Source organism: Heliangelus exortis, chromosome 7 (assembly GCF_036169615.1).
Source record: "Heliangelus exortis chromosome 7, bHelExo1.hap1, whole genome shotgun sequence".
Taxonomy (NCBI): Eukaryota; Metazoa; Chordata; class Aves; order Apodiformes; family Trochilidae; genus Heliangelus; species Heliangelus exortis.
This window is the reverse complement of record NC_092428.1, coordinates 32,657,751-32,672,124: the sequence shown is the minus strand read 5'-3', so window position 1 is coordinate 32,672,124 and position 14,374 is coordinate 32,657,751. Positions and strand designations below refer to the sequence as shown.

At 43.9% G+C, this 14,374-nt stretch overlaps 1 protein-coding gene across 2 annotated transcripts in view; it reads right to left on the bottom strand.

Annotated features, from left to right (window-relative positions):
- The window catches only part of DOCK1 (dedicator of cytokinesis 1), a 277,133-nt gene extending 267,204 nt beyond the window's left edge, over nucleotides 1-9,929 (bottom strand). The window contains exon 1 of one of the 2 annotated variants that reach the window (XM_071749684.1): nucleotides 9,775-9,929. In XM_071749684.1, the coding sequence (XP_071605785.1) occupies nucleotides 9,775-9,820 (46 nt within the window). In that variant the 5' untranslated portion in view covers nucleotides 9,821-9,929. The remainder of the gene's footprint in view (nucleotides 1-9,774) is intronic. The other variant, XM_071749683.1, reaches the window with a different exon arrangement.
- Between the last annotated feature and the right edge of the window lie 4,445 nt (nucleotides 9,930-14,374).

Here is a 14,374-nt window from a genome sequence, read left to right as displayed (position 1 = left end):
AACAAATAAAAATAAACAAAGTGGAATCTATAAAACCAAAAGAACATTTGGCTCTCCACCAGAAGTTTGGGGTTGCTGTTCTGTCCTCTTTGACTCACACACACACACTATGGAAACTGCAGCCTAAGAAATCCCTCCCAGCCACAAAAAAATCACAGAATCATAGAATTGGCTGGGTTGGAAGGGACCTCAGAGCTCATCAAGTCCAACCCTTGATCCACTCCCCCCGTGGTTCCCAGCCCATGGCACTGAGTGCCACATCCAGGCTCTTTTGAAATATCTCCAGGGATGGAGAATCCACCCCTTCCCTGGGCAGCCCATTCCAATGGCTGATCACCCTCTCCAGAAAGAAATTCTTTCTCATGTCCAACCTAAACCTCCCCTGGCACAACTTGAGACCTCTTGTGCCCTCTTGTCTTGCTGAGGGTTGTCTGGGAAAAGAGACCAAAATAAAGTTCTCATCTCCAACCACTTCAACTTGTGAGCAAGAACAACTGTTTTCTCATCAGAAGAGCTCAGTAGCTGACAGCTCTGGGAAAGGCATCTTTATCCACTGCCTCAAAACCCTCCAGTGCTCTGTCACACATCACCAAGGTCATTTTAAGAAGGAGTCAATGCCAGCTGCTGGGGTTTTGAGCAAGCCCCAGTTTGATGGGAATGATGAGCTCCTCTTCTGCATCCTGCTGCCCTTCACCTGGGGAGTCCATCAGGAAAAGTTTGTCTTCTTTATGCCCAAGTGGTGTGAGCTGCAGCTGAAGAAAAAATGAGGACAGAACAGACCTGACCAAGGTCACATGGAAGGGGAAAAAAAGATTGTCAGCAGCTACAGGCATTGCTCTGACAGGCTGTCAGGGGAGCAGGCAGAGTGAGACACTGTTTCTACAGAATTACTGATGTGAAAGAGGACCCCAGATACCTCAAAAAATTAGAAAAAAAAAAAAGCTTTTTTTCTAAAAAAAAAAAATCATCTTCCTATAAACACTATCAGTAAAGCCACTGTTTTAATTAAACCACTTACCCTTTATTGGAAATTTCAGAAAAATCAGTCCACAGAAGCAAAAGGAAAACCTGACCCCAAAACCACAACACCCCAAGCTCAGAAGGGAGAAGAAAATCTCAGTTCAGTTCCACCTAAGATCCTTGGTCAGTGAAGCATCAGGAGGGCCACAGATTCTTAGAGACACAACAAATGTTTCCCCATCAGTGTGAGAGGGGACAGAGGAGCAGCCAGGTGAGTGAGAAGGAAGGAATCCCACTAAGGACAACAGGACCTGTCTGCAGAAAACTGGAGGGGATGTGGAAGGACAAAATAGAAGAAACAAAAAAGACAAAAGCTTGGGAGTCATTCTAAATTAAGCATGATATGCCAGATTAAAAAAAAAAATAAATTAAAAATTAAAAAAAAACAAACCAAGGAAAACTAGGTAGTGAGAAAGCTTTTGTGTATAATCCTAATTTTGTATCACACCCACATTTTGCTCAAGAGATAGGAAGCCACACATTGCTGTAACACAGAGAGAGCTCCAAGCCACCAGCACCACCATAACCTCCCATTCAACAGACCTGAATATGAACATTACTTTCTGCACATCTGGGTTACAAAGGAGCCACAGACTGCCCAAAGCAGAACAGCAAAAATGGTAACATCCTCTTGTGAGCCCCCAAAGCAGAAGAAACCAAGAGGACACAGTTTTTTAAGCCCCAGGCTGTATTGCAAGGCAGAAGCAAAGACTCAGGGAATCACAGCCCATCAAAGAGGGAATCTCGGTCATGCCTGCATCTGGTCCCAATGAACAAACCCTCTTCTAGCTCCATTTCTTTAAAAAAAAAAAAAAAAAAAAAAAAAAAAAGAAAAAAAAAAAAATCATAATTAAAAGTAAAAACTCCACTTCTTGCTTTCATGAGGTTAATGTTTATTCACATGCTCATCCTTCAGAAATAACCTCATGTTTAGTCATGAGAAAGTTCCCACAGACCTTTATCTACAAGTTCCCTGACCCAAGTGACATGCTTCACCCTATCTCTGGTTAGTCACTAAAACCACAGTGCAACCCCTTTTAGAGGACAGCCTTTACAGGCCATTCCAAATAACCTCCTTGATAACCCACAGGCATTTCAGCAGCAAGATCTGTTCCCTGGGCTCATCTGCACAGCAGATCTTTTGAAGGCAAGCATCCCTCTAAATCCTTCACCATCTGTGTCAAGACTTGGAAACTCAAATATCATCAGCTCCTTCCATCTGGCTCTACACAGAGATATTTCCTGTTCCAGGGTCCACTACAGGAACACTTTTACATTACCAGTTGCTGTCATTTTTTACGTGCAGCCTTTGCTAGGAACAGCACTGCACACACTGGGGGTGAAGCAGGAGCAACTCCTCAATAAATCACCCAGCTCCATTTGCTGGGCCAGTCTCCCCCACACCATTTTTTCCCTCCAGACCAGCTGGCACGATTAGGAGGACATCCAAGGCTGAAGCATCAATTGGCATCAGCAGCCACGCTGATGGACACAGGCAGCAGCCAAGCTTCCCAGCATCCTGCATCCCTGCCACCTCCCAAAACCTCCCATCTTATTTCTTCCCTACTATTTAATTTTCTGATTCCATGTATGGAAATTAAGAAAGCCCTTCTCTACTCATACAGCACAGTTGAAGGTCCTTGAACATTATGATCCAACATTATCAACTCCTTCTTTGGCAGCCATCTCCTGGGACCCAGGGGCTCCTCAACTCCATTCCCTACACATCTGTTATTTTATTACATTCAACTCCAAACCCAGTGATGTCAACGTTTCCGTGCTTTGTTTGGAGCAAACACCAACACCTAAGGCTGGATTCCCAGGAGGAACCTGAAGGTTGGGAGAGGCTCTCAGGCAAGACCTGGTTCTGATGCTCCCCCAGACCCCAAGTGCCCCCCAAGCCATTGCCATGGCTGCAATCAGCCAGGAACTCACCCTTCAGGGCCTCCAGAAGAAGCCAGGAGGCTCCTTCACAAGGAAAACCATTCCCCACAATACCAACTTCTGCACACCCCAAAACCCCTGCTCCTCCAGCAGCCTGGGAGCTGCTCAGCCAGATTTTCAAGCTCAATATTGATGGATGTGTGCAGTAAAACCACCACAGTGAAACAGCTACCACAAGGCTAAAAACGTCCAGAACAGGACAAGACACCAAGTGCCTACAAGCAATATCCCAATTATGCACACTTTGCCCTCCCTTTGTGCTCATAAATTACACAGCAAACCCTATTACCACTCATTGGTAATACCATTTGTATTTGCTGCTAGATAAGAGACATTTTGCAACTCCAGCACCCTGCAGGAAAACCAGCCCCCACAAACCTCTGCTAAAATAATATAAACATGACTCTAAATAACTCACCAGGGCTAAGAAATATTATTAAAAAAAAACAAAACCCAAGTATCATAGCCAATAATTCCTTCAGTTTTCATCCATCTGTTTGTTTTGTTATGTGTATGGCTACGTGATTACACATTATAGTTTTCAGTGTAATTATTTCAGTTTAGTTACAAAGCTATATGGAGCAGAAAAATATTCCCAGAGATATTTCCCATTTTGCTGATGAAACTGAAATTCAGCAACTGCTGCTTCTTGTGTTACAAGGCTCTCCACCAGAAATCAGATTTAAGGCACAAATTACATAAACACAGGAAGATAAATAATACTATTAATATATAGAAATGTTCTCACAACTAGAGCCTGAAGATGTAGATAAAGTTTCAGAATTACGAGAATTCTCTCTTTTTGAACATTCTCTTGGTTTACACAGGGCATGATTTCAAGTTTCCCCCCGGAAGCTAATGGAGGAAAGTATTCCAGTAACTCATTAAGGAATTCATTAAAGCATTATTCAGAAAACAACTATTGTTAGAACAGCCTTGGGATCTACCACAGGCCAGAAAACGGAATTTGAAATGTTTTTCAGCTTACCAAAATAGAAAAAGGATGTTCTAATTTCTCAGTAGTCCATCTCCCTGCCCAGAAAGACCCATGAAGAGCACCCAAGTATTTCACAGATGGTATTTAGCCCCCACTGAACATTTAATGGAAATTTCAGAGCAAGTAGAGAGGAAAGGCAACTTTAATAAATGCTTTAAAACAAGATTAGCACCAGTTCCTCATTTGAGCTTTCCTTCATTAATGGAAGTCAGCTTTTAGCTCTTTATCTAAAATTGGGCACAGCTTCAGGTATTTAACAAGATGTACTGGATTTCAGTCCTGAAGGACTACTAGAGGATTACACCAAGTGGATCCTGCATGTGCTCCACTACTAATAGTGGACAAATTTCAGACACACCAATATTTCAACTCAGAATTATTGCCAAGCTTAAGCCTGGAGTTGCAAGCTGACAGGAAGGCTTCCTGGAGACTCTGTTTAAGTTGCATCCAGTTTCCTTTCCTTTCCCTGAAAGCTTTGCCTATTCAGAAAGAAAAACACAAAGAAAACTGTGACACATATGGGAAATAGTCTAAAATTAAGACTGTAACAGTGCACCCAAATCAAGCATTTATGGCAAATGAGGGACCAAGAGGAAAACTTCATGACTCACTAAGGTATCACTTGAAATTCAGAAATGGCTTTCCCCCTGAATTAATACCAAACCAAAAACCTTGCATCAGGACCTCATCCTACTGTCACTTCCATACTTACAGATGATGTAAAGTGAAAACCCTCATCTTTTGAAAACCTCCCCTTCCCTTTTAATGTTCTAGGAACAAGAGTGTTAATTAAAGCTGAAAAATTCATAAACTGACTGAAGACTTCCTCTGCAGAGTTAAATAAATGCTCTGTACTATGCCCCTAGGCAGCCAGCTGCCTATAGGAAGTCAATATGTGCTCTATGAGTGAAAAAAAACCCAACATTTCCAGTGAATCCCTAAAGGAGTAATTCCTCAGGACAATCTCAGGCTGCAATGCTGTCATTTCAGGTCACTACCTGCATGAAACCAAACAGTGGAGTAAACCCTTGATTCCACCTACCCAGTATCTTTATCCCTCTGCAATCTGTTGCTTGTTTATTGACAGAGAGCAAGAGTAACTGCTGAGTAAACTGAGCCCACAGCCAAATTAAGGACATTCATTTAGGAAGGAGAATGCTTCATCTGCCAGTCCCTTACCTCTGCTTCATGGGGTGGGGAGCACAGAAGTGCAGCCCCTCTGGATACAGGGAATTAGAAGGCATCACAAAATAAAACTCCAATCTGGGCATACAGCAGCAAATGTTGTCTCTAGGAGCCTGAATGTACTTTCCAAAAAAAGGTAAAGTGTTATTAAATACATCAGCAAGTATTCCATAGATATTTTTCCTCCATGGGTTTGGGACAAGACAGAGCTCAGCCCTCATTAACAGCAATGAAGGAAACCCTCCTAAAATTCCTAAGCTGCATTCCTGAGACTCAGCACCAAGATGCCACTTTCTCCATTTCCTAAAAGCCTTTTCATCCCTGCTTTAGGGCACAAATACACAAGAACAAGATCATCAATTCTTAGTAAACAAGAGAGTCTCCACGTGCTACCACCACAGCTTTGTAAATCCAGAACTCCACAAAAGCCTCAAAACTGCCCCAAACTGCCAGAGTCCTCCCTTTAGCAGATCAAAACAGCAATGCTTGACCATAAGCATTCCTGTTACCAAATTCATATCCCTTCCTTTGCAAAGAGACATTACAAGAGCAGAGCTCAACTGCAAAACCTGTATCTCATGACCTTTGTAGCACCACTTATCCCCCTGACTTGTTATAGCCCTCTTCTAGTAATAAAAACTGTATGTTTCTTTGTACCTGGTTTGAAGATTCTTCTATATATGCCTTTTGAGAAGCTATCCCTATCTCAGTGGCACTAAAATACCCTAAAACCAAAGCCCACCCTGTTTCAAAGCACCTAAAATCAAGCTGGTTATGCTTTTGCCCTGTTAGGACACACAACAAAAACTCACCAGTAACAAGTAAAGAAAAAAAAAAAAACACACAAAAAACAAACACCACACACACACACAAAAAACCCCAAACAACACAGGAACTCCCAACTGGTGTGGCTCCCAGTAAAATCAGATTTTTTTGTGGGCTGCTCTCCACACAGCTTCCCGTGCAGCCCCCCAGCCCTTGCTTCAGCAAGGCTTGGAATTCCTGAAGCCATCCAAATCCAGGAGCACCTTGCCTGCCAGGCAGAGCCTGCCCTGGTGTAGTGATCCCAGCAAGGACATGACTATCCATGTTTTCCAGCAACTCATTAGAAGCAGCAGAGGAAAGCAGAGTCAGCATCCTGAAAGCTGGCAGGATCTGGGAGCACAAGCCCTGCAGCCAGGAAGTTATTTTAGATCTGACCATGCAGGGCACTATTTTTCTATTTGCCTATTTATTTCCAAAAAAAAAAAAAAAAAAAAAAAATCAAAACAAACCAAACCAGATTTGACTACCACCAGGATGGTCTAGTGACTCCATATCCGCAGATACTTTTGAACAAAGGCATTTTAGACAGGGTATGGGTAGTAACCACAGTAGTGCCAACTCTTCCTCTTACTGTTTAAGCCCACAGGGAATGAGTCAAATGACAGTAGAAGTCAAGAGCATTTGGCACTTGCTCCAGCCACTTTATGCTAAATCAGGCTTGCAGACTCCTTAAAGCAGCTCATTCCATCTCCTCTCCCCTGGCATGAGGCAGAACACAGAAATTACAATATTCCCATCACCCTAAAGAGAGCTGAGCAGCCACGTGGGGACACCGAGAAGGCTCAGCAGACACCAGCAGCTTCTGGGGCTCTCTGGAAGCCTCTGATGTTCCTACCAAGGCAGATGTGCACCCAGAGGGCCATTTCCCCACCTCCATGTGATGGGCAAGAGATGAAACACAGAGCCAGGAGCTGGGAGAGAGGAGGCTACGCAGCACTGGGAGCAGGGAAAAGAAACGTCCATTAAGCTGATTGTTTTCCTGTTTTGGATGGCTCCCTGTATGTTAATCCAATAACTGTCCTATCCCATTATATCCACACCCATTCCTCATCCAACCTCCCCACACGCCGAGCCCTGAATTCTCTCAGGAAGCGGAGCTGAGTCACGCTCACAACTGCCTGCAGAGATAATGCCCGTGCCCGAGGCCCCAGTTCAAGGCAATAAATTTTAAATTATATAATTTTATAGTTCCCACGCCTGCTGGATATCCAGCATCATCCCCCAAAGCCCACCATGCAGGGTGGAAGGGGTGATTCAGAACACACCCATGCCCCCTGTCCCAGTCATTTGTTCCTCCTGCATCCCAACTTCAGGACTTCAAGAAATCTTTTCATGTAGCTAAAAGGGGAAAAAAAATGTGTACAAAAAAACTGATAAATTGTATATACAAAAGTTCATGGCTTATATTCAGACATTTTCTATTATATATACAGATATGTATGTATATACACAAACATGGCTGAGCTCCCACAGTTGCAAAATAACCCACAACAGCCACCTTGCTCCCACTTCTGCCTTACTGAAACTGACATATTCACTGTATTGCACTAAGATGACAGCTCAATTACCACCTCTCTTTGGGAACAGGTAGAGGACTGTTTCACTGATTCAGTGTCAGCCTCCAGGACTGGTCATGGCAAATAGCTGGGAAGAAAAATATTCATGTTAGCATATTCAGCTCTAACAGTGCCATCCCCATGTCTGTTTGGGACTGCATCAATCCTCCACAACCTGGAAAGTTCCACGAGCAGCAAAAAAAAAAAAAAAAAAAAAAATAGAATACCTGGAGTCATGCAGTGCACAGAAGTGCCCCTTTTGTAACAACAAAGATATGTAAAACAAGTGTAACCAAGCTGAATATTCATCTTTCTCAGGAGGAAACCCAGTGACACTGACAAGAAGCTATCCTGCCCAAAACAGTGTCTAACAGCATGGCACGGGCCACTGAATCTCAATGTTCAATTAGCTCCAACTCTGATTTTATCTCCTTACAACACTACCTCTCCTTTCCACACTCATGCTCCTGCCACTCAGCAGAGAAATAACCTCATTTTGCTAAGGATCATGGCTCTCAGCTAGCTTGCAGGAAAAAGAAAATAAACTACCACAGAAAAAACAAACCCGCTATAAAACCATGATAAACTTCTCTCCAGTGCAGTGGAGACAAAAAATACCAACTGAGCAGATCATTTTGGGCTTTGTGAAACTTTCTTCCCCTCACTCACATTTTAAGTCTAGTGCTCTTACTACAATTTCCCACAGAAGACATCCAGATATGTTTAAAGCCTATTGTAAAATAATACTCAGTTTATTCCACACCTTTTATTCTCTCACCCTTTCAGAATGCTTTCCAAGACACTGATTCCTGGAGAGCCTGGTCCAGGCAACCACCTCTACCACAGAGGAACTGAGAACAAGGAACCTGGCTTTCAAGTGTCCCAGGTTTATAGCAGCAGGGTGATGATTTAGTCAGAATCACAGAAATACCCACAGCTACACCCTGTCCATCCCACACCACCAAGCAGGAATTGGGAAAACCTGTGACTGCCACCTGTAGCACTTCTGCTCTCTGGTACTCATCCTGCATCCTCAGCACTCAGGTTCCTCACAGCTCCCACACCATCCCACTGACCAGCTAGGGTTTGGAAGTCATGATGTAGTTTTTTAAGGACGAAAACACAGAATTTAAAAACTATTTCCTAAAATACACTTGGGCTCGACTTAGACCCAGAACCTCCCTCCTTCCTGCTCACTTTGTTTAACCAAGGCTTAGCTGTGGGTATACATGAAACATAAGTTGTTCTCCACAAGCAACAGAACTTAAGAACTGTGCTTAACACTGAATTTCAGATTTCCAAGCTGAAGAATCAGATTTATGATTTCCTTGCCCAGCACAAATGCTCTCACGCCAATAAAGTCTTGGCCTCCAAAAAAAAAAAAAAACCAAAACAAAACCCAAACAAAAAACCAAAACAAACAAAAAAACCACACTTTCCATCAAAACTAAACATCTTCCATATCAAACCAGGCCCTGTTGGCACAACACTGCCCAAACCCACCGGAGTTGGGATCTGTTTAATTAAAGCGGAGCATTTTAAGCACGGCAGAGAACAATCCCGCTCTGTCTGATGAGAGGGACGGAAGCAGCAGAGTACGAAATGGATCCCCGGACAGCAGCGGGCAAGGAAAAGCCCTCATCTGTATGAAAATCACACTCCCTGCAAAACCAAGAGCTTTCTTCTGCCTCGGGAGCTTTAAAACCTTCTCTCTCCTGAGGAGGGAGAGGAGAAGGAGCAGCGGGCATCCCCCTGGAGCAGGGTGGGCTTCCCAGTAAGGATCCAGCGTATCCTGTTCAGCTTCCACCGGGGAGAAAGGGGGAGGGAAAAAAGAAAACACACACGAAGCACAATAACTCCAAGCCCTTTTCTATGCAGACAAAGTAGTACTCGGGGAGGCGGACACACACACACAAAAAATAAATAAAAGCAGGAAAAGGCAACTTTTCAAGCAGGTTGCCCAGCGTTCCCAGCCAACTTTCTATGAAACTTTCCCCTCCGCCAAAACCCGTGGGGAGCGGCGGGGCCGGGGGCTGCAGCCAGCGGGGTCAGCCCAGCCCCGGAGCCCCGCTCCCTCCCGGGGCTTTTCCGAGGCGGAAAGTGCGGGGGGTGCTCCCGGAGGGAGCGGGCGGAGCGGGGCCAGGGGAACCGGGGAGGAAGGAGGAGGGGGGAGGCCCGCGGGTGCTGGGGGGTTGGCGGGGGACGGCGCGGGTCGATCCGGAGCGCAACAGGCGGGAGGGTCCTCACCTACGCCGTATTTTTCCTCCCTTTTGGTAGGAACCCAGCGGGTCATGGCGCATGGGGGTGGCGGCGGGGGCAGGCGGTGCGGGTGGGGGATCCGAGAGAGCCCCGGTTCCTACGCCGCCATTTTCCAACCGCGGGACGGGAAAAGTTTCTACCGACGGCGGAGTCATGTGGTGCGGGCGGAGCCAGCGGCCTGGCTGCCCGGCCAGCCGGCGGGGGATGGCGGGGAGGGCCGGGCAGACACCTCGGAGCCCGCCCGGTCCCCGTCGTGCTGAAGGAAGCGGGGGAAAAACAAAACAAAAAAAAAAAAACCCCGAGGAGTTCTGAGCGGAGCGGCGGGAGCCCCGCGAGTGAAGGAGTTGGGAGCGCCGAACCTCCCGCTCCGTCCCGGCAGGAAAAGGCAGCTGGGTCCCGGCTGGTTCGCACACAAAGGAAAGCGGGGTGGGGTGGTGCCTCCCCGGTGTTCTTACTCATTGTGTAATTGTACTCCAGGTACACCTGGGACCTATCGCTGCCCAGAAGTTTCCTCAGCGACACAAACCCAGCTGGGTCGGAAACGCCGGGTGATTTCCCTCGGTACCGCATTGCCAGGCAGAGGATCCCAGTGTTCCGCAGGACACTCGCTCCTAAAAAACCACCCGTTTCTTGGTGGGTTTTTTAGCTCCTGGTCTGATCTTCTCAGCCACCTGCCCCTTGAGGATTTCTGTCCCCTTCTTCCCGGAGATGAGGCTCTAAAAGAAAGTTTCTGCTGATGTTCGGTACCAGCTGGTGCTTGGGTTTGGGTCCGGGCGTGTTGATGAGCACACCGTTCCCAGGTGAGCATCCTTGGATTGGAAGCATCTGGTTTCCACACCCAAATCAAAACCCAGCCCCTAATTAACACCTCCTGGCTAACGAGAGTGGGGATGATGTGATTACAAAAGAAGGAGTAAGTTGAACCAGCTTCCTGGCCCCAACTTCCCTCCTCTTGTAGAGACCAAAAAAAAACAAAAATTGTCTTTATCAAAAAGAAACGATGTAAAAGCAGAAGGACAATGAGCAATAAAGAGAGGTGGAGGGTCTGACTGGCTATCATTTGTTAGGATTAGTCCCCCAGTAAAGGAGAACCCCAGTACTGCAAATTTGAGAGTAAGAATAGGTTCTTTTTCTGAATTTTAGTCCTGTTATTTCTTGTATCATTAGGAATGCAGGTGACCTCTGTCTTCAACAGCGGTCACTGGTGTCAGGGTTTGAAATCAAGCACTCACCTCTAACATCTGAAGGAGTCCACTTCTCTTTCCCTGTACCTTCCCTTTTCCCATCCTTGGGATTGGTTCCCTAGGTCACCACCCACACCTTCAGCCTCCCCTGATTTTGGTTGTTCCCATCCTGCAGAATTCCTCGGTAATTCCTAGGCCATTGGGATAGACCCAGCTCCTGCACCTCGAGGCAAGATGCCTGGGAGGGAGAAGATCAAAAGCCTTTCCGAGTCAGCTTCCTGGCTCATCACCTTGATCCTGCATTAGCTGGGAAATGATTAGAGCCTTACCAAAGACAACTTACAAGTGAGCTCTTTGATTTAAGAGGTTTGTTTTTATAAGATAAATCAAAGTGAATTAAGGGAGATCATGGACACGGTTGCCCTGTTCCTGGAGTCATCTCTGGGTTTCTGCACAAGGTGAAATGACATGGAAAAGCAGTGCAGCAGTGGTGTTTATTTCTAATTACAAGTATCCGGAATTTCTCTAAAGATTTGCTGCAAAACTGCTGAAGCTGCTCAGGCATTAGATGGCTTAGAGATTTTTAAGACTGTTACTGTAATGATCTCTAAACCAGGAAACCTGATGGGGTTTTCACTTCGATTCCTGGTAGCCAGGAATTGCTCTGTGAACACCCTGGCAGCTTTGCAGATACAAGGTTTGGGTTGGGGGTACAAAGCAGCACTGGGGTGGTAACTGAGACCTGCAGATAGGGGTAGCTAGCAAATAAACAGAGATATTGCCATATTCTTTCCTTTCTGGGCCTCCAGGTTCAAACCTGGCACTCAAACTGTGCTATTTGTTCCTGTTTTGAGGGGGGCTAAGGGAGCAGGTTTCCTTCACGAGAAATAGATGGCTGATAACCTCTCTTTAGTTGTTAACTAATGATTAAATTAACTTCTACAGATTGGCAATCCTTAGTCTCTCTTTCCACATATATCTGCATTAAATGGGAATTACATATAGGTAGGATTAAGTACACTCCCAGGGCAAGGAGTACAAGGTTCAATAAAATTAAAGTATTACTTAGAACTTCTACATATTAAATATACATTCTGTATTAAAATAGCAGAATCTACTTTGACATCAGTGGAAAAAGAGCTTTGTCCTGTTTTCTGATCACCATCTATAACAGAAAGAACACAAGTAATCCCAGGAACTACATAAAGCCCCACAGATACCACTGAGGGTCTATATTCATTTTATTACTTTCCACATTTTCATTTTAATGAAAACAACTTACAAATAGAGCATTAAAATTTTGATAGGCAGTAAAAAATACTCCTCCTGATTCACAATGCATAAATATCCTAGCGCTGGGTTTTTGGAGCTAGAGATAAAAATGATAATGGGGTAGGACTGTAATATTGAGAAAATAAAAGATTTTTCTTTTTCCCCAGCAAAAATAATATAAAGCATCCTCCTGAGAAATATTTTTCATTAAACTCTGAGATGCTCAAGCTGACACAGTTTATATACTTGGGTGTAATATATTTCTTCACACTGTGCATATATGTTTTTCATTTAGGAAGAGGAAACTGCAAAATGCTTCATTGCATAAAACCTGGAAGTTCCATCACATGAGTGTGTCAACTCTTTGGATTCTCACCTTATTTTGAAATGCATCACACTGAATAGGAGGCAATTCTCTTGGAGCAAAGAAACATTCCTTTTCATACCAGTAACTCCAGGAAATCCAAACGCATGGGTTGGCTGTGAATGATATTTGAAATTCTTGCCAGAGAGATTAAGAATATTTTTTTGAAGAGGATGAATGGAAAGAGAACCCTTCCCCTGCATGAAATATATTTTCAAGAAATGAAGTACTCCATAAATATACAAGTACAATCAAGTTGTATTTCACACCTATTGTATACAACTACACGAGAGGAATATTTGTTCCAGCTCAGTTAAATATCACAGGTTTGGTAATAATTGTTTTACATTGTCAGGCTTGTAGGTAAATATTTTCAGTCAAGACATGTAAGTACTTATTCTACACACATGCTGCAAATTCCTCTTGGAAATATTCCTCCCAGGAGGTGATGTGAAGGACCTATAAAACCATATAATAAATAACTGGTTTGCTTTTCTAGTTCTATTAAAGATATTCTGTTGGAAATGTTATTGCTTTCATTCCAGCTACTCAGCATCTATTTTCACTGTACAATTTTCATTTAGGGTGAATGACTTCTGTGCTCTGGATCATTTCTATGATGAATGGCTGCCTGTGTTCAATGTTTGTGTGTACACCAAGACATTTTTGTACCTGATGGAAAGACATTTTTCACAAATTACTGGTTTTTTTACACCGTATCGCTCTTCCTCAGAATGGAAATAAAATTAAGAGTATACCTGCTAAATGCATGATTACCTGGGAGATCTCTTGCAGATGAGCATGAAGAGTTTTCAGGGAGAATTAAGAAGTGAAAATTGAATTTCTTTTGACATTCCTATTGGCTTCAGTGAGCCCAGGTGTGGCATTTACAAACCAGGGCTGAATTTCAACAATAGCTGGAGGGAAGTTTTGGGCTCTGCCAGGCTTTGCCCATCTGTTTTTGGAATATTCTCAGTACTCCTTCATCTTCCTTTTGTATTTCTAGAAGCATTTGGACCATAGATGGGTGTGTCTTGAGCTTTTCTTGCAGTGGAATGACATTTGTATAGTGCTGCAGAGCTGCTGTTTGGGGTATTATCTTTCAGATCAATTATTTTTAGATTCAGAAAGGACATAAGGATATTAATTTCTGAAAGGGTAACTTCGTAAGTAATTTTTTATTACAGTGTTCATGGGTTAGCCTAAAAAACAGTGTGTGGTTGTATGTAACAAAAGGGGTTGTTTCAGGAGTTGTGTTTCTTCAGAAATCCTTGTGACTGTTCTTGCTATATTATACTGGAAGTCAGACAGTGAGCAAGACTTCAGTGGGTTTGATGTTTAAATGCAAATATCTGAACAGCCACTTCCTCTTTATAAATACACACAGTTTCCCAAGTGATGGGTTTTAGGAAGGATGTGGTTATCAGAGATATGGGTTAGTTATACCCTGGTAACCCATCCTGTGTTCTAGAATTTAAAAAAAAAAAAAAGCCACAACAAAAAATCAGATGAGTTCCAGCAAACATTAAAGGCTTCACTTCTACCCAAGGGGAAAATGGGTTTTCTTATCATGCCAAAGTGTAAGATTTTAAAAAGTGAAAAAAAGAGAGAAAGAGAAAAAAAGGAACACAAAGCACAAAACCATTTACAGGAATGGTACCTCTTGGTCTATCAGAAGCATCCCAGGCATCACCTTAGGCAGTATATTTAGCTGGTTGGCAGTATTTACCTGGGACACTGGCAAATAACTGATTAAGTGGAGAAGTTG